At 34.9% G+C, this 25,691-nt stretch overlaps 2 protein-coding genes and 1 long non-coding RNA gene across 3 annotated transcripts; 1 reads left to right on the top strand and 2 right to left on the bottom strand.

Moving 5' to 3' along the window:
• Positions 1-11,835: 11,835 nt before the first annotated feature.
• LOC104750080 (glutathione S-transferase T3-like) lies at positions 11,836-12,786 on the bottom strand. Its single transcript, XM_010471829.2, has one exon. It carries the CDS (start codon positions 12,784-12,786, stop codon positions 11,857-11,859), a length of 930 nt encoding a protein of 309 aa, XP_010470131.2. The 3' UTR covers positions 11,836-11,856.
• A 3,482-nt stretch (positions 12,787-16,268) lies between these two features.
• Positions 16,269-17,900, bottom strand: LOC104720833 (protein DMR6-LIKE OXYGENASE 1). The gene is made up of 3 exons (XM_010438735.2): positions 17,445-17,900; positions 16,742-17,311; positions 16,269-16,639 (listed from the first exon to the last, which is right to left on the bottom strand). Exons 1-3 carry the CDS (start codon positions 17,670-17,672, stop codon positions 16,385-16,387), a joined length of 1,053 nt encoding a protein of 350 aa, XP_010437037.1. The 5' UTR covers positions 17,673-17,900; the 3' UTR covers positions 16,269-16,384.
• A 5,257-nt stretch (positions 17,901-23,157) lies between these two features.
• On the top strand, positions 23,158-25,369 carry LOC104720843 (uncharacterized). Its single transcript, XR_756791.3, has 4 exons — positions 23,158-23,456; positions 23,692-23,750; positions 23,841-23,913; positions 25,025-25,369. It is a non-coding gene; the product is annotated as an uncharacterized LOC104720843 (long non-coding RNA).
• The last annotated feature ends 322 nt before the right edge of the window (positions 25,370-25,691 follow it).

Genomic DNA, 25,691 nt, shown 5'->3' on the forward strand with positions numbered 1-25,691 from the left:
GCTGAATATGAATTATGAAAATAACATATATTTTGTAAGATCTATTCTAGTAGATCTAGATAATTAACCTGTAGCATACCGCAAGTTAAGTTGTGTGATAAAAAATTAATTTTTTTTTTTGATTTGTTAAGTATTTAAAATTATACATTAGATTTTGATTGTTAATATTGTGAGTTAACCCGTAGTATACCGCATATTAATGTAACGTATGTTTGTCAAAATCATCTTAACCGAGAAAATGCCTACAAAACAACATTATTCTAAACTTTAATTTAATCTGAGAAATCATATTTCTTGAAATTTTAACCTTTGCTCATATTTCTTGGAATTATTTCATATTATAGTGACATATTATTGATTCGTGCTATAACAAATCAAATTAGAGTGTTTATAATTTTTAACTTTTTGATCTATCATATATTTATGATATTTTTAAAAATATCAAATTAAACTATTTTAAAATATTTCAAATTAATTTATTTTAAAAGTTTAAAATATATTAAACTATACAATTCAACAAAGAAATATATGAAATTGAATTTAAATATTCAAATTTTGATCCGTTACTCAGTTAAAATTTTAGTTTAATAGATATTTTTTTAAAGAATAATATTACTAAAGCTTGAATATTTTATGGATTGAACAATTTTTTTGGTATGAATAGAGTGTATTTCGGTGAATGAAAATGTCAATGATTTATACTAAAAGTTTGGAGGAGTGTTAGGTAAAATATTATGTCGTTTTAATTAATTTTCTTTAATTGCCTAAAAGTATATATGGCCTAACAGTATATGGTTGTTAGAGATTTTATTTCTTTTAAGTTGTATTATTCTTGGGATATTCTTTTTAAGTTTATCTATGTATAAGTTAACCCATATAACCTATTTTGTAACCAACTAATGAATCAAATAATAACTATAACTTTATAACTTATAACTATTATATAGTCTACCAAAAAGAAGTTGTGTACTTCCGAATTATTAAATAGGAGATATAGATAAGCGTAAGCCCATCAACAGAAATGTCATTTGATATCAATTATCAGTCCTCGATTAAGTTTACGCCTAGAAATTTAGTTTTAACTTTTAAGCGATTGGAATTTTGGGATTTTTATTTTTTAAGTTTTGGAAATCCCAAATAGATACAAAAATTATTTCAGTTTTTGGATCTGATTCAGTTCGGTTTAGAATAAAATTTACAATAAAACTAGCAAAAATAATTAATTAATATTATATTTTAAAAATTTTATATACTTAATTAATATTATTTTTGATAAACTCAAATCGATTGCACAATATTTAGTTTCAACAGTTTTCTTTGAATAACTCAATGCATAAAATAAAAATGGTTCGAGTTGTAATAATATTCGGTGCCAACTCGAATTGATGAATTTTGGTTCCATTTAGTTACAGTATTGAACTAAAAATAACTAAAAATAACTAAAAAATAACAAGATTGGATAATAATAATAACAAAAGGCCTATGTGTTAATTTCTTGGTTGCAAAGTAAACAAAAACTAAGTTTTTTTTGTGTACATTTGACTATTTGAGTGAATACACTAGGCAAAAATAAAGGTGACTTTTTTTTTTTTGAAAAAAGGTAAAGTTAAATGCTCAAATTGCAGTTGGCCCATGCGGTCAGGCAAAACAATTCCGAATCCAGAGTCATCGCAATATGAACCGATGAACCGAGGAAGAAGAAAACTTAAGTCACTTAACCCCTGAACCTTGTGTTTGGTTATATCTTTCTAATTGACTGCCTTGTCGTCAAAGGTAATGCTCTCTGATCACACTTGGCATCATCAGTCTGAAGCTGGAATCTACAAAGAGGACAGGTGTTTGTTGTGCTTAACCATTGCACAATACAATTCTCATTATAACTGTATCCACATGGAAGCTTCTTCCCGATTTGGATCCATTCATCCATCACCATTGCATCTAGACACACATTAAAAAACGTCCCACGTGCTTTTTTCCCTTACAGTGAGACAAAACAAACATTTCAGGCTTTTTGTAAAATTGTTTTGAACTATAATTCCTCTATTTCCCAAGTAAAATTATATATATAAGAGATATGATCGTGATAAGATTGTGAATTTGTGATTCTCAATATCATATCATATTACATTATATATTCTGATTATATATATTTTAGGAAAGTACTGTAATTAGCTAAACCTAGACTCCTCCTAGCTTCTGTTGTATAAATACATATCTGTACACCACTCTTTGATATATAGCAAAACACATTCTTTCATGGTATCAGAGCTATAATTGATACCCTTCTTTTTTTTTTCTCTAGCCGTCTCCTCTCTTCTTTGTTTTTCCTCATCTCTTCTTTCCTCCTCTTTCTTCTTTATCCATGGCTGCTGCTGCTGAAACTGTTGACACCACTCAAGGTCTCCTTAACATCAATATGATGAATGTCACCACACTTACCTCCACCAACTACATCACGTGGAATCTTCAAGTCCACTCTTTTCTTGATGGCCACGATCTTTTCGGCTACATTGACGGTTCCAAAATCCCACCGGATCATACACTCACCTCCACTTATCCACCAACACCGAATCCCGCCTACTCGACCTGGAGACGCCAGGACAAGATTATCTATAGTGGTCTCCTTGGCACTCTTTCTCCTGCTCTTCAACCTCTAGTTTCTAAAACGAAATCTACTGCTCAAATATGGAAAACAATTTCCTTCACCTATGTCAATCCAAGTTGGGGACATATTCAACAACTTCGTTTGCAGATCAAACAAGCTTCCAAAGGTGACAAAACCGTTGATGAGTATATGCAGACGCTGACGACACGTTTTGATCAACTTGCTCTTCTTGGCAAGCCTCTTGCCCATGAAGAACAACTTGAGTTCATCTTTGCTGGGTTACCTGAAGACTACAAGTCTGTCGTCGATCAAGTGGAAGGTCGCGACAGTCCTTCCTCTATCATTGAAGTCCATGAAAAGCTTATCAACAAGGAAGCTAAAATTCTTGCTTTATCCTTGTCCACACCAACCATAGGACCCGCTTCTGCTCATGTTGCAACCTCTCGTCAGAGATCCAACACTGGGAAGTTTCAACCTCGACAATCTCAGCCCTGGCACAACAACAACAACAGGCAGCAATACCAACCTTCACGTCAAGACAATCGCATGACCAGAGGTTACCAAGGCAAGTGTCAATTCTGCGGCTTGTTTGGTCATAGTGCCAAACGATGCACCCACCTCCAACAGCAACAATCCTTCTCTCAGCCCAGCATTCTTCCATCACCATTCCGTCCATAGCAACCTCGTGCCAACCTTGCTGTTTCCTCTAATCCATGGGTAATGGACAGTGGGTCCATTCATCACCTTACAAGTGATCTCCACAACTTGGCTTTGCATCAACCCTACAATGGCGAGGATTCAGTTCTCATTGGTGATGGATCCGGTCTCTCCATCACCCACACTGGTTCTCTTACTCTCCCATCACACTCTCGCCCCTTATCTCTTAATATTGTCTTGTGTGTTCCAAATATACAGAAAAATCTTATCTCTGTATATCACCTGTGCAATAACAACCAAGTCTCAATTCATTTTTCCCTACCTATTTTTAGGTGAAGGATCTCAGCTCGGGGGTTTCGTTAATCCACGGCAGGATTAGGGGAGAACTATATGAGTAGCCAACCTCTCCAACCATCTTCCAATCCTTCTTTACTTCCACCACACCACATCTCTCTATCACTGACTGGCATCACCGGCTTGGCCACCCTTCTCTATCTATCACAAAACAAGTTGTCTCGCAATTTCTTTTACCTTGCAATAATAAAGCCTCATCAAACACTTTATCTCCCGACTGTGCTATCAATAAATCTCACAAATTGCCTTTTCATCAAACATCTATTACCTCTTCTCGTCCCTTGAAATACATTTTCACTGATCTCTGGAGTTCACCCACTGTCTCCATTGATAATTATAAGTACTACCTTGTGTTAGTCGATCATTTCAGTCGATATACATCGATATACCCTCTCAAACTTAAGTCCCAAGTTCGTAACACTTTCAAAGCCTTCAAAGCTCTCGTTGAAAATCGTTTCTCAACCCGCATTAGAACACTCTACTCCGACAACAGAGGCGAGTTTATTGCCCTCCGCACCTATCTTGCTGACTCCGGTATTTCTCACCTTACGACACCATCACACACGCCGGAACACAACGGTATCTCTGAAAGAAAGCATCGCCACATTGTTGAAACAGGACTTACCTTACTTACACATGCCGGTCTTCCCAAAACCTACTGGTCCTATGCCTTTTCCGCCGCACCCTATCTCATTAACCGTCTTCCCACGCCGGTGATCGCAATGGAGTCTCCTTTTTTCCAAATTGTTTGGTGCTTCACCAAACTACGATAAACTACGAGTCATCGGTTGCCTTTGCTTCCCATGGCTTCGTCCTTACACCACCAACAAACTTGAAGATCGATCGACGCCGTGTGTCTTCATCGGCTACTCCCAAATTCAGAGTGCATATCTTTGCCTTCAACCCCACTCTGGTCGCATATACATTTCAAGACATGTCAAATTCGACGAAACTGTGTTCCCATTCCAGACTTTCAAATCCTCACATCCACAATCACACCCAGAACCTCCTTAAACACAACCTTCCGCATCGGTAATTCCCATACTCATACACTCATCCATCCCACTATCACCTTCCCCACCACAACCGCCACTCGTATCACTCTCTCTGTCGGAACCCGCAAGCTCTGGTTCTCACCTGCAAGGGAATTCTTCAACGGAAACGACAACGCCATCGCTCGCCAACAAAACTTTGGTTTATCGTCAATCTGGATCAGACATTGGGCCCTCGCTGAACAATTCACAGTCAGGCCCATCCTCGTCCCATGAAGAAGCAAGTTCACATCAAAGTCCATCATCATCTACAGGCCCACCCGATGATACCTCTCGTGCCAATTCCCCTGTTCTCTCCTCGCCACAACGAACACCTTCGCCAATTGTCGTCTCACCACCGCCTCCTCCTCCGGCACATCCGATGCTCACACGTCGGAGAAACAACATCACTAAGCCAAATCCAAAGTACAACTACGATGCCTCTCTCTCGTGCATAATTCCGGGGGAACCACAAACACTTCTTCAAGCTCTGAAAGACAAACGATGGAGAGGTATCATGTCCCAAGAAATTGATGCCTTTGCTCGAAATCAGATGCTTGACCTTGTTCCTCACCAATCACACTTCAATGTTGTGGGATGTAAGTGGATTTACAAAAATAAATTCCAGTCTAATGGTTCTCTCGACAGGTGCAAGGCTTGTTTAGTAGCCAAAGGCTACAACCAACGGTTTGGTCAGGACTACACCGATACGTTCAGTCCGGTCATTAAATCAACCACCATCAGACTTGTTCTTGACGTCGCAGTTACCTACTCTTTGTCAATCCAGCAACTTGACGTCAATAACGCCTTCTTACAAGGAACTTTATTTGAAGAGGTCTACATGGAACAACCGCCGGGCTTCCTTGACAAGGACAACCCAACTCATGTCTGCAGACTCTGCAAAGCCATCTACGGCCTCAAGCAGGCACCAAGAGCGTGGTACACAGAACTTCGTACTTTTCTTCTAACCCTTGGTTTTAAGAACTCACTTGCGGAAACCCCTCTCTGTTTGCTTTAAAATTTGGACGTGAATTCGTTTACCTATTCGTCTATGTTAATGACATACTCATCACGGGAAACAGCAAACAAGGCATCAGTCGGATTCTTCAACTCCTTGCAGATAGATTTTCTGTTAAAGATGCTGAAGATCTCAATTACTTTCTTGGAATTGAAGCTCGTCGCACATCAGCCGGTCCTCATCTCTCCCAACAAAAATACATCCTTGATCTCCTACATTGCTATGACATGAAAAATGCGAAACCAGTTCACACACCCATGGCCTCCTCCCCAAAACTCACGCTTACATCTGGTGTTCCTATGTCTGATCCGCTCAAGTATCATCAACTCGTTGGGAGCTTACAGTATCTTGCCTTGACCCGATTAGATATTGCTTACACCGTCAATCATTTGTCACAGTTTATGCACCGACCTACTGATGCACAATGGCAACCTGCCAAACGGATATTACGGTATCTCGCTGGAACACCGACACATGGGATCTCCTTCTCCGCAAATAACAAGCCCAACCTTCATGCTTACTCAAACGCTGACTGGACTGGTGACTCAGATGAGTACGCCTCCACCAACTCCTACATCGTGTATCTTAGCAAACATCCCATCTCTTGGACCGCTGATACTAGGGTTTTTGTGTGTCTATTCTAGTAGGTCTCAATTAACCTTATGTAGTTGTAGTACTTAAGGTGTCAATCCAAATGAGATGTTGCTAGCAATCAAGATGCAATCAAGTGGTCACAAGTTAAGCCAGATTCAAGTGAGTTTTTGTCTAACAAACTTGAGTGAACGAGATGCAAGAACAAAATGAGTTTGCAGAACAAGAGCTAAAATGCAATAACATAAGAGAGCAAAACAAGCTAAACGTGAAGAGAAAAATGAGCAAGCTATTGCAACTAAAACAATGAAGAAGCTTAAAGATGTAGAAACAATCAGATAAGTATAGGCCTTAAGGATGGGGTTATTGATTTCGGTGGAGTCTATTAATCTACCTAGAATGCCTAACAGAACACAATCAATCTATCCTTAGACAACGAACATCAAAGCTTAGCTAATCCAATCTCTTGACAGAAGCTACTCAGACTCAATCACTTCCAAACCTAACTCTCGCTAGAGAAACATGATTAAGCAGACATGACAAACAAGTTCATTCACGTCAATAAACATCCTAGACATCCAATCTCTTAGGCTAGGTATGTAAATCTCTGGTATTAGTTTGTTCAAGCATCTCATGGAACACCTTTGGATGCTGAGATGCTTAAGATCTAATTCCAAATGATCAGTAAGTAATTAGCAGTAAGAACACTAATCGAGAAGGGAAATCAAACAATCTAAGCTTAGGCATCCTATTAGACTAAGATTCTCCACCTAATCTATCCCATCCTCTAGAACTCTAGTTCACTACTCAGATCCGGAAATCATCATCAAGGATACAAACCCTAGAAAACATTGAATCAAGCATCATGAGATAAAAAAATGAGATGAACAACTTTGTAGAAGAAATCAAATGCAAAAAACTCAGTAACATCCAAAGCTATCTCAATTACAAAGTCTCAAAATGTTTAAGGTGGCTAGGTAAACATTCAGAAAAAAACGAGATTCCTCAGCAAAAACTTAACAAAACGTATTTATAGTAAAACATGGAAATCCCTAAAACATAAAACGACAAGATAGAACGTCGGTTCAGGAACCCTTCTCGGACGCGTCTTCAGAACAAAACCAGGACATCGATTTAAGAGCGTTGATCGAGTCGCACCGTGAGAGTTTCAATCGAGTCGGAGTCTAGGAAGTTTGAACGAATGGCGGCTTGAGAACGTTGATCGAGTGGCAGCTTGAAAAGTGTCTTCTGAGAGCTGCTGATCGAATCGCATCTTGAGGGTGCTTAGGACCCCTCCTGGGACGTCTTGGATTAGTCGCTGCTAACATCCGATCGAGTGGGAGCTCTCCTTTGCGTGCAGGTCGAGTCGGAATTCAGAACATATGTGCGTCCATTAAAACAGCGATAACTCATGAACGACATCTCCGATTGGCTTGAAATAAGCGGCATTGGAAATATGACTCAATTCCCTACAACTTTGATGAGGACATCGAAAGCTGAATCCTAAAGTAAAATCTTCACTCGAGTCGATCAAAGACGTGGAAGATTGGGTCGCTGGGTAGCGTTGATCGAGTCGCTGGACTGCTTTCCTTCTCCCTGTTTGCTTTTGATGGTTTGGACATCCACTAAAACACCTGAAACAACTCCAATATGCAAGATGCATGCAATACCAATGCAAAGACTACCTAGATATGCATATTATGCAAAAGAGACTAAAAACAATACAAAGCAATGAGTTAAAAGAACAAAATGAATGACAAATGCATGATGAAAGGGTATAAAATATATACATATCAACTGCAAAGAAGCAAAAGAGAGTAGCAAGATCTTCTACTGAAGCAAGAGTACAGGGCTGTCGCTAATTTTGCCTCCGAACTTAGTTGGATATGCAACTTACTCACTGAACTTGGGATCACTTGCCGCACCACCAGTCGGCATTTCTCTGTGCCAACCTAGTTTTCCACTCTCGGATGAAGCACATAGCCATAGATTACCACTTTTTTCGGGGCCAGGTCCAACAAGGTGCACTTCGAGTCGCTCATGTCAACACTCAAGATCAACTGGCTGACGCTTTAACCAAACCATTACCTCGTGCACGGTTCATCAACCTAAGTGACAAGATCGGAGTAGCTTCCGCTCGTCCATCTTGAGGGGGCATATTAGAGATATGATCGTGATATGATTGTGATTTTCAATGTCATATCATATCATATATTCTGATTATGTATACTTTAGGAAACTACTGTAATTAGCTAAACCTAGACTCCTCCTAGCTCCTCTTGTATAAATACATCTCTGTACACCACTCTTTGATATATAGCAAAACACATTCTCTACAATATATACTCAAACATGAAAAATTATAACATACAGATGAGACAAAACAAACATGAAAAATTAACGCTAAATCTTGTTTCCCAAGGAAGTGAAAAAAATAGAGCTTAGCAAACAAGTTAATGCTCCAATTGCGATTTACCTCTTGAGGTCATGCAATGCAACTCCGGATACACAAAAAAGTTAATACTCCAACATAAGCCGAACTAATCATCCACACCACTTATTTGCCCCCACTTTTGGTCCCAAGCTCACGTAACCTATCTTTGACAAATCTTTTTTTTGTTAATATCTTTGGCAAATCTTAAGCATTCAATTAACTCTTTACAAAAAAAAAAAAAAGAAAGAACCTTCCGTCATCCCACTGATTCCAACGTACGACCCCTCGATGATTTTGGCCAATCCAATTATAAATATGGTTGTTAGAGCATGCACATCGGTTGGGGTTAATAATAATATTTTGAAAGTTTTTTATTTTTAGTATAAACATTGGTGTTTATTTGTATTTGGTCTCCCGAATAAAATAATAATATTTTGAAAGTTTAAACATTAATTATTTAAAGTTGAAAAAACAAAAACATACAATGAAGAAACTAATAACAGAAAACATAAAACATAAAAACATCAAAACAAAAACAAACATTTTATTCAACTCATAGAAATTTTAAAATCAATCTTCATTATCCGGGAGATGTCCAAAGTTAGTCCAAATATGCTCAATCAAATCATGTTTTAGTTGGTCATGGGCTTGTTTATCCCGAAGTCTTGTTTGACGAGTAATCATACTGCTGATGTTTGAACCCACACCGGCGGCACCAACGGTATATGTTTGATCCACATGTTCTCCGTGTTGAAATTCATAAACAATGTTTCGGTAACTGTATGTATGTTGTTCATCTTCGACAATCATATTATGGAGTATTATGCATGATCTTATTACATTTGCCATTCTGTTTTTATCCCATAAACGAGACGGATTTTTAATAACGGCGAATCTAGCTTGCAAGACTCCAAAGGCACGCTCAACATCTTTCCTCACAGCTTCTTGTTTTTTAGAAAAGAGAGATTCTTTCCTACCTTGTGGAAGTCGGATTGATTGAATAAAAGTTGCCCAATTTGGATAAATACCATCAATGAGATAGTACGCCAAATTGTACTCCCTTCCGTTGACAACAAAGTTGACTTCCGGAGCTTGACCGGTTATTATGTCATCAAAAACATTAGATCGATCAAGAATATTAAGATCGTTCATCGTACCTGGAGCTCCAAAAAAGGCATGCCATATCCAGAGGTCATACGAAGCTACCGCTTCCAACACAATTGTAGGTTTTCCGGTTGATCGTGAATACATGTCTTTCCAAGCCGTGGGACAATTCTTCCACCCCCAATGCATACAGTCAATGCTACCAATCATCCCGGGAAATCCACGCTGTTCATTCTGATAGAGTAGTCTTTGTAGATCCTCCTGTGTAGGACGTCTTAGGTATTCATCTCCAAACACTTGGATGATGCCGGCGGTAAACTCGTGCAAACATTTCCGAGCTGTCGAAGCACCAATTTGTACATACTCGTCAACACTGTCAGACGAAGTACCATATACCAATTGACGAATTGCTGCAGTACATTTTTGTATAGGTGAAAGACCAGCCCGTCCGGTTGCATCCTGGGTTTGGCGGAAATATTCGATTTCGGTAGAGAGACGTTGCACAATTCTCATGAACAATGGCTTGTGCATGCGAAACCGTCGCCGGAATAAATATTCTGGATATGTTGGAGTGTCACTAAAATAATCATTCCAAAGATTATTGTGGCCTTCTTCCCGGTTTCGCTCGATAAAAATCCTATCGTTTGGCTGGTTTGGTTCCGGAATAATATGCGAAACATTATAAATGTTTTCTAAATAGCCCTCAAAATGATCATTATCATCGGCTTGGTAGTGATAATGATTATCATCGGCTTTGTAGTGATAATGGTTTGAAGATGATCCCATTTCAAGAGAAAGGAAAAGAAATGAAGAAATAACTTGTATTAAAGAGAAAGGAAGAGAAAGGAAGAGAAAGGAAGAGAAAGTGTTGTTGCTTTGATCTTGTTTGGTGTGAATATTTTGTTGCTTTGATGGTGTTTCTTGAGAATGTTTTGTTGCTTTGGTCTTGTTTGGTGTGAGTGAAGAGTTATCATATATATAATGGAAGACTAGTGCCCGTGATATTAAAAATTGGAGTTCCATTATTTTGTAACCCATGAGCCTCACCAAAACAAAACAAGGTACAAGGCAAAACAAAACAAAAGTACCCGTGGGATACCAAAACAAAACATCATACATAGCATAAGAAAACAACAAATACCTGTGAGCCTCAAACCGTAGCCTCAAACCATAGCAACAACGACATATCGAAGAAGATGGTCATTACAAAGTTATTACATTACGTAGACATGAACAAAATACATGCGAAAATACCCATTACACCAACAACCAGCAAATCAGTTACTTACGTATCTCATTAACTACATTCTCTAACATAACCATCTTCTGTTCAGTTGCGTAACTCTGATCTCTAACCTGATTGATGTATGATTCATATTCATTGAACAAGGTTAAGTAATCTACCTTCTCAGCCATCACTTCATATAGTCTATCATTGTCCCTCAACTCCTCCATTACAGCCACATCCCACCACTTGTGAATATGCATCTCTCCATCATCGACATTTGGACATGTGAAGAACTTGCAATAGGTAAAAGAGTTAGCATGTATAGCGAAACTTATACTTCAATAAAATTAAAATCACATACCTTCTGTTGTAGCAGTTGGATAGAATAGGCTGCGCACCACAGTAGCATTCCTTTGGGAATCCATGCTCCACCTCAGGTTGAGGTGGGTATTGCCTCGACTCTGCTTCATCCATACGAATCAAAGCCTCTAGCTCTCTATCCGCAGTGTCCTCTGAGTACTTATCAGCGAGATCGGATGATTCAGGCTGAGAATAGCTATAGTCCTGGCCCATTTCTTACTTAACCTGAAGATAAACAAGAAGAAGCAGATTAGACTTAGTACAATCTGATTAAGTTAGTTAATACAATAGCCGAGTTACTAGAAATTAAAATAGACTTATATTGATTTAGTTTGAAACAGGAAATACAAATCAAACAAGAAATACTAAAACAGGAAATACAAATCAAACAAACATGGAATACAAATCAAATACATAAGCTGAGTTACTAGAAATTTAAGCAAGATAAACAAACAACAAACACATGCTCTAATATCAGAAATACTGGGACACTATCTTGTTCATGATAACTTCTTCACTCGCATTCAAGGGTTCTTTTTTGGCTAAGAGAGTGTCTAGGATGGCCAGCTTCTGTAGTTTCTCCTTTTCAGCCAATTCCTCTTTCTTGACATCCGACATGCTCTTATACTCTGCAAGAGTCTTCACGTTTGTGGACTGAGCATTGTTCCTCTTCGCCTTCGCAGCCTTGATCCCTTCTGGCCTTTTCTCATACTCCTCAACATTGCAGCTTGATGATTGTGAACCTTCAGCAGCTTGTTTCCTCTTTGTTGCAGGCTGAGATGGGGGCGTGTTAATAGTGTTCAGGGATAGAAAATTCTGCTCAAACCTTAACCGAAACCAACAATGTTCAAGGTTAAATCTCTTCTTATGGTCAGCGAAGTAGATATCATGTGCATTCTTTAAGATATCATTTTCAGAATGACCAGAGCTGTTCAGTCTCTCTGCAGCTGCGAATGCCGCACAGAACTTGTTAGTTTGGTCATTTATCTTGTGCCAACGCTGCTTGCAATGTGTCACCAGCATCTGTTCACCACCATTTCTAGCATGAGGAGTGTCAGCATAGTATTTTTGAATCCTTTGCCAGAAGCTTCCTCCCTTTTGTTGATTTGCAACGATGGCATCTTTTGAAGAGTTGAGCCATGCAGAGATCAAGACTTCATCATCAGCAGGTGTCCATGTCTTTCTCTCCTTGCGCTCCAATGGTGTTTCTTGCGAAAGAGTTGGCGCCTCAGAAGGTTGGGAGCTGTGAGGAGAAGGTTGGGAGCTGTGAGGAGAAGGTTGGGAGCTCTGTCCAGAAGGTGGATAACTTTCCCAACGAAAGTTTTCATTTAAACCACCTTCTTCTTGACTGTTAAGCATGTTTAAGTAAGAAGAAGACTGAAAGAAGGGATTCGTAGAATCCATATGAAGAAGCGAGTAGAGAAGAGAAGGAATGATAAGAGAAGCGAGCATAGAAGAGAAGTGATAAGCGAGTACAAGTGAGAAGGGGTTACTAAATGAAAGAGATTGATGATGGAAATAGGAAGAAGATTGTTGGGGTTTGATAGGTTAAAAGGTAACTTGCAATAAGTAACAAAACATAAAGACCAAACAACCAATGTCTAATCACAATTTATGACAAGTACACATTACAAGTACACATTACCACACCAAAATTAAATACAATCAACTACACAACAATCACAATTTATTAGAAGTACACATTACAACTACCAAATGAAAAACCTAAAATCCTTTATCAATTAAGGAAAAAAAAAAAACAAAAGTTGTATCAAAATCAATGTAAAAAACATTTTAGCAACCATACGAGTACTTATCACACCTAGTTCGTATACATGTCGAAGCAACCATATCAATTACACAACAATCACCAAATTTAAAACCTATAATAGAGTTTCTATATACCAATCCCCTATATATTAAAAGAGAAGCATTCTCTTAAAAAAGCTGACGTGTCGTCGCCAGAGAGCTCTATCCCCAATTAATTATTTGCCTTTACTATTCCATAAAATTACATAAAACTGCCACTGCTATTCATTTTATTTATATACACAATATTTTGCTCCTATAAATTACAAAATTGGTAACTATTATCCCCTATATATTAAAAGAGAAGCATTCTCTAAAAAAAGTTGATGTGTCATCGCCAGAGAGCTCTATCCCCAATTAATTATTTGTCTTTACTATTCCATAAAATTGCATAAAACTGCCACTGCTATTCATTTTATTTGTACACACAATATTTTGCTCCTATAAATTACAAAATTGGTAAATATTATTCAAAAATTGATAAATATTATCTCTTACATATTATGAGATGTAAGAAAAATATATTTAAAATCATATCTTCAGAAATATAAATTGTTTTACCTTTAATAATTTTATAAAGCTCTAATGGTGAAAGAATCGAAGATCATTTGAAACTGGCTCAACGTTTATTCTTTTGCTAAAAACAATACCTATATTTGCCCAAAAAAATGTATGCTCACCAATTGAAATGACATGAATATATATTTTAATTTGGATAACTATGTAGTTAAACATTATATATAAATTTGTAGTTGTAGTGTTTTTACAGAAATCTTAAAATTTAGAAAATCCAGTCCAATAAAAATAAAAAAGTAATAATATTTTTTTTTTTGGTAATACAGCGGGGAAAGAGAAAAAAATAATAATATTATACCAATAGCTGAAACACATTTAGTTAATTTAGTCCCATTTTGATTTATTATTTACAGCTATATGCCATTGTGTTTTTAACAAACAAAAAAAAACAAATGTTTTATTCTTAAAAACTTTATCACATAACTTTATTAATATAAATTAAGTTTAAGCTTTAAATATATTTTATATATTAGAAATAATGATTTATTAAAATACATGTGGGTTACCGCGGATTTCACGAATTCAAGCGGGACAGATGCAAAGACATTTTGCGGCTCAAAATATTTAAACCCATTGTGGGATGGCTTAGCGGACGGGTTTGACCATGTTAACAATTTTATCTAAATAATTTAGTTTATGAAATTTTAGTTTTGTTGTGGTTTTTATCTGATTTGATAGTTCAAGATTTTGATAAAAATCTAATTCATCACTAATTCGGTCCTCATTCGATTCAGATATGCCATCATGTCAATCTAAAATATGGTGAAATAATTAATATTTTAAAATTTCATTAACTTGATGAATTCAAACCAATATAAGTTTGTATTATAAATGTTATACTAAATAAATATATTTACAAATGTAATATCTGAAACAAAAATTTTATGCCGTGCAACAGCACAGGTTATTACCTAGTGATCCTTTAACAATTAAGACAAAAAAAAACTAAAGTTTTACCAAAATCAATGTTAAAAACAATTTTAGCAACCATACTCCATAAGATTTGGTAAACTATCAACAGCAAACGACACAGACACAAAGACGTTGATAAGATGAACTTCGACATACTTAACTTCGAAGTTCATCTTACCAACGTCTTTGTGTCTCGAAAATAGAACAAATTTTATACTCACAGAAACAAATCGACCTTTAGACAGAGGCAAATCAATCTTCACACAAAGACAAATCGATCTTTACACATGAAAAAACAGAACGAGACCAAAGCAACAAAACCTAATTCGATAACCCTAATTCGATAACCCTAATTCAATAACCCTAATTTAATAATCCTAATTCAATAACCTTAATTCGATAACCCTAATTCAATAACCCTAATTCAATAACCCTAATTCGATAACCCTAATTCTCTAACCTTAATTCGATAATTCTAATTCTAACCCTAATTCGATAATCAGCAATAATGAGAGAAATCTCATATTGGGGGAAGAAGACAAACTTTAATTAGCTGGATTGAACCACCGGACAAGCTTCGGGAGACAGAGAAGATCGCTTCGAGAGAGAAGATCGAACCGTCGGACAAGCTTTGGGACAGAAGATCGGACTGGCTTTGGGAGAAACAGAAGATCGGCTTCGGTAATTTGTCAAGAAATTCCGGTGAGAAGAACGGAACGGCTTCGTGAAATTGTCGAGGATGTGTATCGCCTTTGTCGTCGCCGTCGGGAGAAAAGAAAGAATTCGAAGAAATTTTGTCTCGAGAATTTTTTTTCGTTTAACCCTAGAGAATTCGACACCCAATCAGAATAGAGCACGTGGCGAAAAAGACGGACGAAAAATGTCCCAAAATAAGAAACGTTTTTTCGATAATGGACCTTTTTGAATTAAATTAAAATCAAAAACAACCGAAGGACGGCCCGAATCATCGCCGTTGCACATGGTCTTATGAACTTGTGGTGGGGCCAAAACCCGTGGACTTCAACGGGCCACTTGTGTAAAAACAATTTTATGAGCATATAAAGCTTTGTGAAGCTTTGTGAAAAGCTGTGGAACAACTCAACAAAGGCTTTTTATAATTTTAGAAGATAAGATTCTATCGTACGTTTATATATAGTTTGAAAAGATATGTCTAGTGGTGATAGTTTTGTCTTAATGTATTTTTTAAAGAACATTTGCTAACATTCATAAGAAACAAACTGATCTTGCACCGTCCCTATTAAATGAGTTTTGAGCGAGTAAAACCTGGAAGCCTGTCATTTTTTGCAGCTTAACCCTCTATCTCTAAAAAATGCAAATTATTTCTACGAAATAAAAAATAATATGCAATATAACATGTTTCTTTACTGTAAATTTTTAAAATATTAGCACATAATATATATATATATATATATATATATATCAAATTAAAGTCCTCGAGGAGTGGAAATCTATATTTTGAATTTTAATAATCTAATGTATGTGACTGTGAAAACATGTAAAAGATATGTATAAGGCTTATATTGTGTATTACTCTTGGTTTTGTATGATTGATTTGCATTTTCTGCAGGTGGAATGTAAAGTTGCACAAATTGGCCATTTGGAAAAAAAATTTGTACAAAACCCTTATTAAAGAGATCGAATAGAGAGGATTATATTTTTTGACTGCATACAAAGTAGACTTTCTTTAGGTTGTTGAAGCTTTGAAGGCGTCAAGACAGCTCGCAGTAGCGAGTGATCTGTTCCAAAACTTGTCCCAATACTCTACAAATGGGAAGGTTCTGTAAACAGCAAGAGATTCTTGTTCATTGATCAGCTCGTTTGCTGGACCAATCACTGCATCTGTCGAAGGGAAATAGAATGTTGGAATCGATAATCGCTCCCTCTTGGTGTTTACAATGGCTCTGTGGAGCACGCTCTTGTATTTGTCATTACTTATAACCTTAAACGAGGAGACACAACCACATAAAACAGAAGAATTTTAACCAAAAGTATTATTAAAAATTAATTAAACAAAATTTTTTATTTGTTTTGATTACCAAACCTGCATTTGGTCGCCGATGTTGACGGTGAAAGTGTTGGGAATTGGATTAACAGAGAACCACTTATCATCCTTAAAGACTTGCAAACCAGAGACTTGGTCTTGAAGAAGGACTGTGATTACGGTTGGGTCTTTATGTCCGGGAAGTCCGTAAGTAAGCTCGGGCTCGGGACATGGCGGATAGTAGTTAAAGGCCATGTGTTGAGCGTGTTGGCCTAATATATTGCTTATATGGTCGCTTTCGAGGCCTAAGCTCTCTGAGATGGCCTCAAGAAGTGTCAAGATCAAAGCTCTTACGCTCGTGGCGTATTCAGCTGTGACTTCTTTGAAGGAGACGGGACTAGAAGGCCATTCTTGAATGAAATCTTCAATGGGAAAGCAATGAAGTCTAAGGAAGTCTCTCCAGTTCAAGACTTTGTCTGCGCTGACATTAAAACTGGTGGACACTCTCGTCGTCTTTGTTGAGTCTGCGGAATAGTGTTTGACTCTTTCGCTCTCCGGTTGATGGAAAAATTCTCTAGCAACGGTTAGCATTTTATCTATTGTTTTATCCGGTACTCCGTGATTCTTGATCTGTTACATAATCAAACGAAATTTTTGAAACAGAGTAAAGATAGTGTACTGCAATGAAAACCAAGTAACGTAGTGAATTTTAAGGATAACACATAGTAAAAATGAAACAGAACAATACTAAATGAGGAGTTACCTGGAAGAAACCATAAGTAGAACATGCGTTAGCAAGTTGATGGACACTCTCGGCTCGATTAGGTCCATGGAGCTCCCGGAGATCGATCAGAGGGATTGAATCGCCGGAACTCTCAACATCCAACAAGTTCGGACGGTCCGAGATGGGTCGGACGTAGTTTGGAGGGATACGACTAATGGAAGAGGCAAAATCAGACAGTAAGAGCTTAGATGTTGCAGAAGCTGCCATGGTTAGGCAGTGTAACGTTTAATGGGTAGAGATATATAGTGTAAGTAATCTAGGAACATTGATGTGTGACGTCGGCCATGGTGACGTCATTCCCGTATATTTTTAGCCGTTATACTTACGGCAACATTTCTAAAGTAACACTTGCGTAATTGTATTATTTAGTTGTAATGAAGAGGTGTACAAGTGTCGTAATATCTAAACAAAAACTAAATTGTCAATGGTTTGTATGAGTGTAAATAAATTAACACACACACACATAACAATGACTGTATATGATTTTCTGAATTTTAAAACTGATTTGAAGTCTTATCTAAACATGAAAAAATATACAACGTTTAGAGCACGGTTGATTCGTTGACCTGCCAATTGAGCTGTTAAATCATTATACCCACTACATACGTCAAATTAAGCGAAATATATATATATATATATATAATATATATACTACTTAATGAAAATGTGATCAAAATTCGTTTTTTTTTTTAATTTAGAATTTGTGATCCATCTTCTTTCATCTTTAAATTTCACAAATTTAGTATATTAATATATATATATATATATATATATATATATATATATATAGTGTTTTTGTTAGGATATATGTTATTGTTTTCATCGTTAAATCGATAAAACTCGATTCATAGTTAACGCGATTTAGTTGAGTCGAACTCTGGTAGGATTGATCATAAAGTGATGTTGTAACTACTTGAGTAAGACATTTTCCGTCACGATATGTGTTTATTTGATTGAATCTAACATTTACGTGATTTGTATAAAATTATGCATAAATCTTATGTTATTCAATCACTGTTATTGAACTAATTATTTCAAAATTTACTTTAAAATCCACTATTATTAAAAACATCTTGCGGATTTGATTTTTAGCGATTTGAAAAGATTTGAGTGGATTTGAAAAAATTTCCTTAGTTAAAAATATAGAAATCATAATTTCATGGTTTTGAGTTAAATTTGAAGGGATTGTACTATAAATCATATAAATTTTTCTAAAATCATCAAAATTAGATAAAAAATTATGAAAATTCTTTTTCATTTTTTTCTAAAATATTTGATTCAGTACACTTCATATTCAATCAAAATGCATCTTGAATTTAAATGTTTTGTACATTTTCTTAGAAGATGGTGCACATAGCTGCTTATGTAATAATTTACGTTATGTAGGTTTCTATGTCTTTTTCAACATTATAACTTCGACATAATGGCATGAATTATTCAAGTTTTAGTGGAAGAAAACTTAGATATTCTAAATTGAAGCTTATTCTAAGCTTTTAAAATTATTAAAAATGGATATTCTATATATTTGATAAAATGGATATTCTCAATATTTAAAATATTTATTAAACTGTGAAACAACTAGACCCATTTTTTTTTCTTTAATACATTAATAACTAATGATATCATACTCACTAACAACCTAACATCATTCAACACAACCAGCGGATAACATTTAACAACATAAATCATTATCATTCAACGAATGAATACGAATAACCAATAACAATCCAACAATACCAAAATCATTAAAAAAATGTCATTGAACCAGCAACCTAACATCTGTTCTAGACACAGTGTTCCATTTTAACAACCTAACAGAAGCATATAACAAATAACCGAGCCTCTAGAACATCGCATTGATTTCACGAACACACTTTATCTTTACATGCACCGCAACATAAAAGAGATGCATAAGTATTTCTAGAAATACTTAGTGAGACAATTCTCCTATCTACTGGGCTATACACACAAGCAATAAGATCTTCACATGCCACAATCAACAAACAAAAATAATCCAGACGATACACAAAAAGAAAAAACAACATCAGCTGTCTACTGAGGATGGGTGTCGACCGACATTGGTCACCTGGTGTTTACCGACACCCGACTGGTGTTGACCAGAACCTGCTCGACATTCTCTGAAAACCTTAGCAGTGTCGATCAACACCTCCACATGGTGTCGACCGACACTCACCAAAGCCCTCGCGCCATCCTCGTATTGGTGTCGACCGGCACCCTCCTGGTTACGACCGACACTGATGCCGAGCATTGATCTCTTTCGATCTCCAACACCTCACACGTGTCCCAAAAAATACACAAACACCAAGAGAAATCAATCAATCAACCAACAGAACCAAAGAAACAAAGATCTTAGCTTATATAAGCTATAGTCATATACTCACCTTAGCAAATCAGAGAGAATCGACCAAACTACGACCAGAAAAGCACAACAACAAGCTCCTTTCACGTTCTTAGCCTAAAATCTCCACTCACCGAGAAAGATCTCACAAGAACTAGCAAGGAACTTCACATAAACTCCCAAGAACTCACTGGAAACATTTTTCTCTCTTTCTTTTCGCTCTGGAACGAAAAGTGGCTAAACGAAACCCCTAGAGCGTTAAACTCAACCTTAAATATATGACCCCTAAGATTAACCCAATTAATCGTACCAAATCAGAGAAATTAGAATTAACCCAAACCCTAACCATGTTGACAGTGTCAAGCGACACCCCTAATGGTGTCGATCCACACTCCAACCATTACTTGGTACACGGGTGTTACAAACTGACAATTATAATTGAAAACACATATAAAATATTCAAATTCTGATCACCCAATTTGAAAGTGAATAAATCAAACGATTAAAACCAGGATTTAAACTGTATGTTTATTCTCAACTAAACTAATAAAGTAAAAATGTAAATCGTAGTGGAAAGCACGATAAGTTGCATATAAATAGTTATTGCCATAGAATAAACAGATTAAATACAGAAAAGTATCTACATTGATTAAATTATTATTATTGTTATTATTATTATTATTATTATCATTATAGAATTTATGATCTATGTCTACTATAAAAAATAACTAATTTATTAAATTATGATAAACAAACAATTCCACGACAAGTAATTCATCCAAACATAGTCAAATTTTCTATTGTTTTTGACCTACCTCATACTTATGATGAGCATCGTTACTTTCCATATTCGAGACATAGCAGACGATTTTGAAATCATTTAAAATTTTTGATTTGTTTTGTACCACTAATCTATCAAAAAATGCAGTCCATAAAAATCTAACCTCACATGATGTAAAAACCTTTAAATGCTTGAAAAAAGTTTCCACTACTTCTCATTTTTATTTTTATTTTACCCATTTTGCTATATATCGTTCATTGTTCTAAAGGCATCTCTAATATTCCTCTATTTTTACCTCTATAATAGAGGAACTCTATAATATAGGTGAGTTTTATTCTAATGGTCCTCTATTCTCACCTCTAAAATAGAGATTGCTATTTTTTCCTCTATTTATAGAGGAACCCTATTTTTTTCTACAAAGGTTCCTCTATAAATAGAGGAATCTCTATTTTAGAGGTGAGAATAGAGGACCATTGGAGTGTTGTTCAAAAAAAAAAAAAAAAAGGACCATTGGAGTAAAACTCACATCTATTATAGAGTTCCCCTATTATAGAGGAAAAAATAGGGAAAACCATTGGAGATGGTCTAAGTGATCCAGGTGCATCAGCATCGAAGTGGGTTTGGTGGTGAAAACATGTCCAACCACAAACAACTTATGTGTTGATTAGTTCTCCAGCTAACACTCATAAACGTAGAGTTTGCAGATGGTTACGGTTGCTAAGGGCATCTCCAACCCACCTCTATATTTGCTTTTTAACTCTATTTTAGAGTACAATCTACTCCAACCCATCTCTATTTCTACCTCTATAATAGAGATTTCTATTTTTTCCTCTATATATAGAGAAACTCTATTTTTTCCTCTATAATAGAGTTGAACTTTTATATTTATAAAATGGTCCATGAACTTTTAACACTTATATTTATGATCAAAATAAATAAAATATATATTTAAATAGTTTAATAATAATTTAATGAAGTGGAGGTTTTGTATTTAAATAATATTTATGAATGTTAAAAATTTAAATAATATCATAATTTTATGAAAGTTTCACAAATATTAAAGTAAATGGGTTAGTTTGTAACTTTTATAAGTAAAAGGTATTAATAGTAAAATAAAAAAGGAATCTCTACGGAATATTCTTTTTTAGAAGAAAAAATAGTGGAGCAAAAGTCATCTCTATAATAGAATTCCTCTATTTTAAAGGTAAAAATAGGAAAAACCATTGGAGATGGTCTAATGGTGGTATTAATCATACAAATGCTTTACACCGCTCTAGACTATTTGTTATTATTGGATTTAAAAAATTAGTTTCCGCAAGCGTTTGTAATTGCGGACATTTGCGACTATGTTGAAAAAAATAACAAATAATAACGTTATATATATATATATTTAAGTAACCATTTTCTCTGTATGACATTCTTAACCCTATTTAATTTTTAAAATTAAGTTAGTTTATGTTTATACATAATTTTGGACTGATATAAAATGTTTAAAATATCTTTTAATACTTCAGAAATTTATGTGGTCAAACGAAATCACATGTACGTTATTTCAACGGGTAATATTGGTAAAAACAAACAAAATAACTCAAAAAAGTACCTCTAAGTGGTATCCATAAGGAAAATATTGTTAAGAATATAAACAAACAATTTGGAATTGAGTTGAGTTGGAGGCAAACCAAATCTCGTTTGGATTATTTGAAGAGATTTTCTCATAATTATAGAGGCAATTTAAAAGATCTACTAGGGACGGACCTGCGCTACAGTGCGGGAGAATATTCATAGAGACATTCAGTATATAACAGATTGGAATATGTTACACTCTCGGTTCATTATAGTGCAATCAATTATATATATATATATATATATTATAGTAGATTATATATTTATATAATGAATTTGGATAAAACAGTAGAAAGGAAAAATAAATGGCAGTATGATGCGTTTTGATAAAATAAACTAAATTAGATTAGAGAAAAGATTTAATATTATAATGATTTTGGATAAAATAAAATAAGAATACAAATAATGAGGAAATTGTCTTAATATTTGAAATTAAAGACATTATAATTTGTGTTAGTATTTAATTTTGGTAATTAAAAAATGATTTATATAAAGTAATGATCAGTTAAGGCCGCTACAGCGTGGAGAAATGATGAATATGTCTGCTGGAGCATATGAAAATGTTTACGTGTTATTTAGTTAAATTTTCTATGTATATAATCTTAAAAATGTTGTAAAATAATTTAATTTGTATAAAATTAATTTAACAAAAGTGTTTAAATTATTGAGAGTTATTGATATTTACATTATAAAATTATCAATGTTAGCTTTTAATAGTGAGATGGTTGTTGCAAATTTGGGAAGCTAAGCTTTAATTACTACGACTTTTTTTTTTGGTTGCGTGTAATTATCCATCTGGATCTAAGGCTGTAAAACATATTCCCGTACCAAATGGATCATGAAGAGATGCATTTAAATGGGCTTCCTTTGGGCCGAGAGCCTTTTTCTTAATTACCGATTTATGAATCGAGATCTCCATTGGAAAGACCGAAGGAGAACTGTTTTCTCATCTTCTTTCCCAAAACACAATCTCGGTTTTTTTCGATTTCCAAACCCTCGACTTTTCAAAATATATTTGACACAAACCTTTGCTGTTCTCAAGTCTGACAACTATTCTATTTATGGAACATGTTGAGATGAATTTTATCTGTTACAATTGTTTTCGGAGAAGCCCAAATTTGGAAATTCGAAGATCATTCAGATGTAGTAATCAATCGATATCTTGATCGGCGGATTCAGTATTGGGTTTTGGTTTATTGGCCCGATCCTTGTCAATACAATTAATCTGGTAAGCTGCCTATGATTCACTCATTCATTTTATGTTATTACAGGTAGAATAAGAATACATATTTCTCGTGATTAAATCAAACATATAGTCTACAGTTTACCAATTTGTTATTATTATACCTTTCATTTGTTATATGTTTAAAGTAAATCACAGAAGTGGCAAATTTAATGAGTGTATGTATTTTGCTTTGCAATTGTATTGTATGTGATGAATATAAAATTTCTTATGTTTCCAGTGTATACAAAATTGCGATAATCGAGATGAAGAACATATACCAAATAACCGTAATGATATGTAAGTTTACATTTCCTACTGGGTTACTTATTTCATAGATGCGCTAAAGTTCTTGCAATAAGATTTTGTTCTGTATTGCATATACGACAGCACATATCATGTATTTCAGTGGAGCCATTTAACATTACATAGATCTAAAGTGTTTGGAAGAGACTACTTATTGGTTAGTGTTTCCCGAAACTCTTAACAAATAATATTGATATATTTCGTTACTTGATTTATATATAAACAAAAAATAGAATTATTTGATATGTCCATGAAAATTAATCTCAATAAACTTTTTAGATATTGGTTTTATTCAACAAATAAAAATACTACAGCAAGAAACCATAGATAATTTGAAAAATACATAAATATTTTATTAAGCCTTCAAACATAAAAATAATTCATTCATCTAGTAATCCTCTAGCCAAACACGCTTCCTTGCAAGTGTCATAGACAATACCTTCAAAAGTTCTTAAATCTTCATCACATCTTGGTCCTTTTAGAAAAGGGAAAAGAAGTTTCAAATATAAAATGACCATCAAACTTACTTGGCATATAAGATAATTCTTCTATTCCCGTTTGTTCTCTTCCGTCTTTCGAAGCATTTGTCTTTCGGATTCCATGTAAAGTACTATGGTATGTCCTCAAACGTTAGTTCTCTTGCTTCAGATGAATACTTGTTTAGATTAAACCAAGCCAAAAGCAGTGGATCTTCGATTTCTAAACACATATAAGATGAATTGTTGGAAAAAAAACACATATAAGATTAATAAGAGTACCCTAAACACATATAAGATCACATACTCATAGTCAGTAACAAATCTTCATTGTAATATCTAACTGAAATACTGTGAAATGAATAATTGATAAACCTACCGCCATATCACCTAAGACCATTTTCAATGGTCTCACCAGAGAAAATGGTATATTGTGACCAAGAATGAACAATTGTGACTTGAATCATCCAGCCAGTCTTGTATGGCTTGATTGGACAATGGCCATGGCCGCCATTTGTAAAGAGTATTGAAAGAACAAATCAAAGAAATTGTAGAAGGTATGATGAATTCAACCTAGATGACTGATGGGTAATTATAGGAAGACGTAGATCGATCACTAATTAGGTTAGTTTTAGGGTATATTCTATGGAAATTCTCTTTCAATTGAATAGTATTTGAACTGCAAATCTTTTAGTTAAAACAATTCTCGCTGCTCGAAAGTAGGATCAATTGGGTATGTATATTTGGTATGTATAATATTTGTTCATAATTGATTTTCCTAAATGGTTTCAGTGATTCGCGCGGAAGTTTGGTAAGGTATGATAATGATAAAGGTAAGATTGTGATCGAGGGCGGTTAGGAGAAGTTGGATGATGTTCGAATTGGAAATAATCGAAAGAATGCTTTTAATAGCCGGATGATCCAACTATTACTTTACGGTTTTTTCTCGCCCGTATCCGTTTACTTGATTTCGGGTTATTTTTTCAAATTGATCCGACCCATAATCGATTTTGTACTTCTCTTTTACTTATATAGGGATAAAATCAAAGATGTATTTTGCCGTTTGTCACATTACTTAATTAATACAATTTTTGGTGATGAACCAAATGCATAAAGTAATAAGCATTTTATTATAAAACTTATTTGTAAATTATTTAGTACTTTATTTTTCACTGACTTTTAAGTATTAGTCATGTTTAGTTTTTTAATCATAATAATATAATTTTTGATGTTTTTAAACATCTATATAATTATGAACTACATATAGTCATATATTATACTTCCTCTGTTTTTTTTTAATTGTCGTTTAAGATTTTTGCACACAAATTAAGGAAGCTATTAAATTTTCTGTCTTGCTTTTTATTAATATATTTTATAATTTTTTCATTGGTTGAAACTTTAAAACAGTAAGGATAAAACTGGAATATTCAACAAATATCTGCATTGAAAATCTAAAACG

The sequence above is a fragment of the Camelina sativa genome, chromosome 2 (assembly GCF_030686135.1).
Source record: "Camelina sativa cultivar CO46 ecotype springtype chromosome 2, ASM3068613v1".
NCBI classification, from domain to species: Eukaryota; Viridiplantae; Streptophyta; class Magnoliopsida; order Brassicales; family Brassicaceae; genus Camelina; species Camelina sativa.

Coding starts and splice junctions, on each gene's coding strand:
- LOC104750080 (XM_010471829.2), bottom strand. CDS start 12,786: ATGGATTCTACGAATCCCTTCTTTCAGTCTTCTTCTTACTTAAACATG.
- LOC104720833 (XM_010438735.2), bottom strand. CDS start 17,672: ATGGCAGCTTCTGCAACATCTAAGCTCTTACTGTCTGATTTTGCCTCT. Junction 17,312..17,444: donor CTACTTATGGTTTCTTCCAG/GTAACTCCTCAT, acceptor ATTATGTAACAG/ATCAAGAATCACGGAGTACC. Junction 16,640..16,741: donor ACATCGGCGACCAAATGCAG/GTTTGGTAATCA, acceptor TCCTCGTTTAAG/GTTATAAGTAATGACAAATA.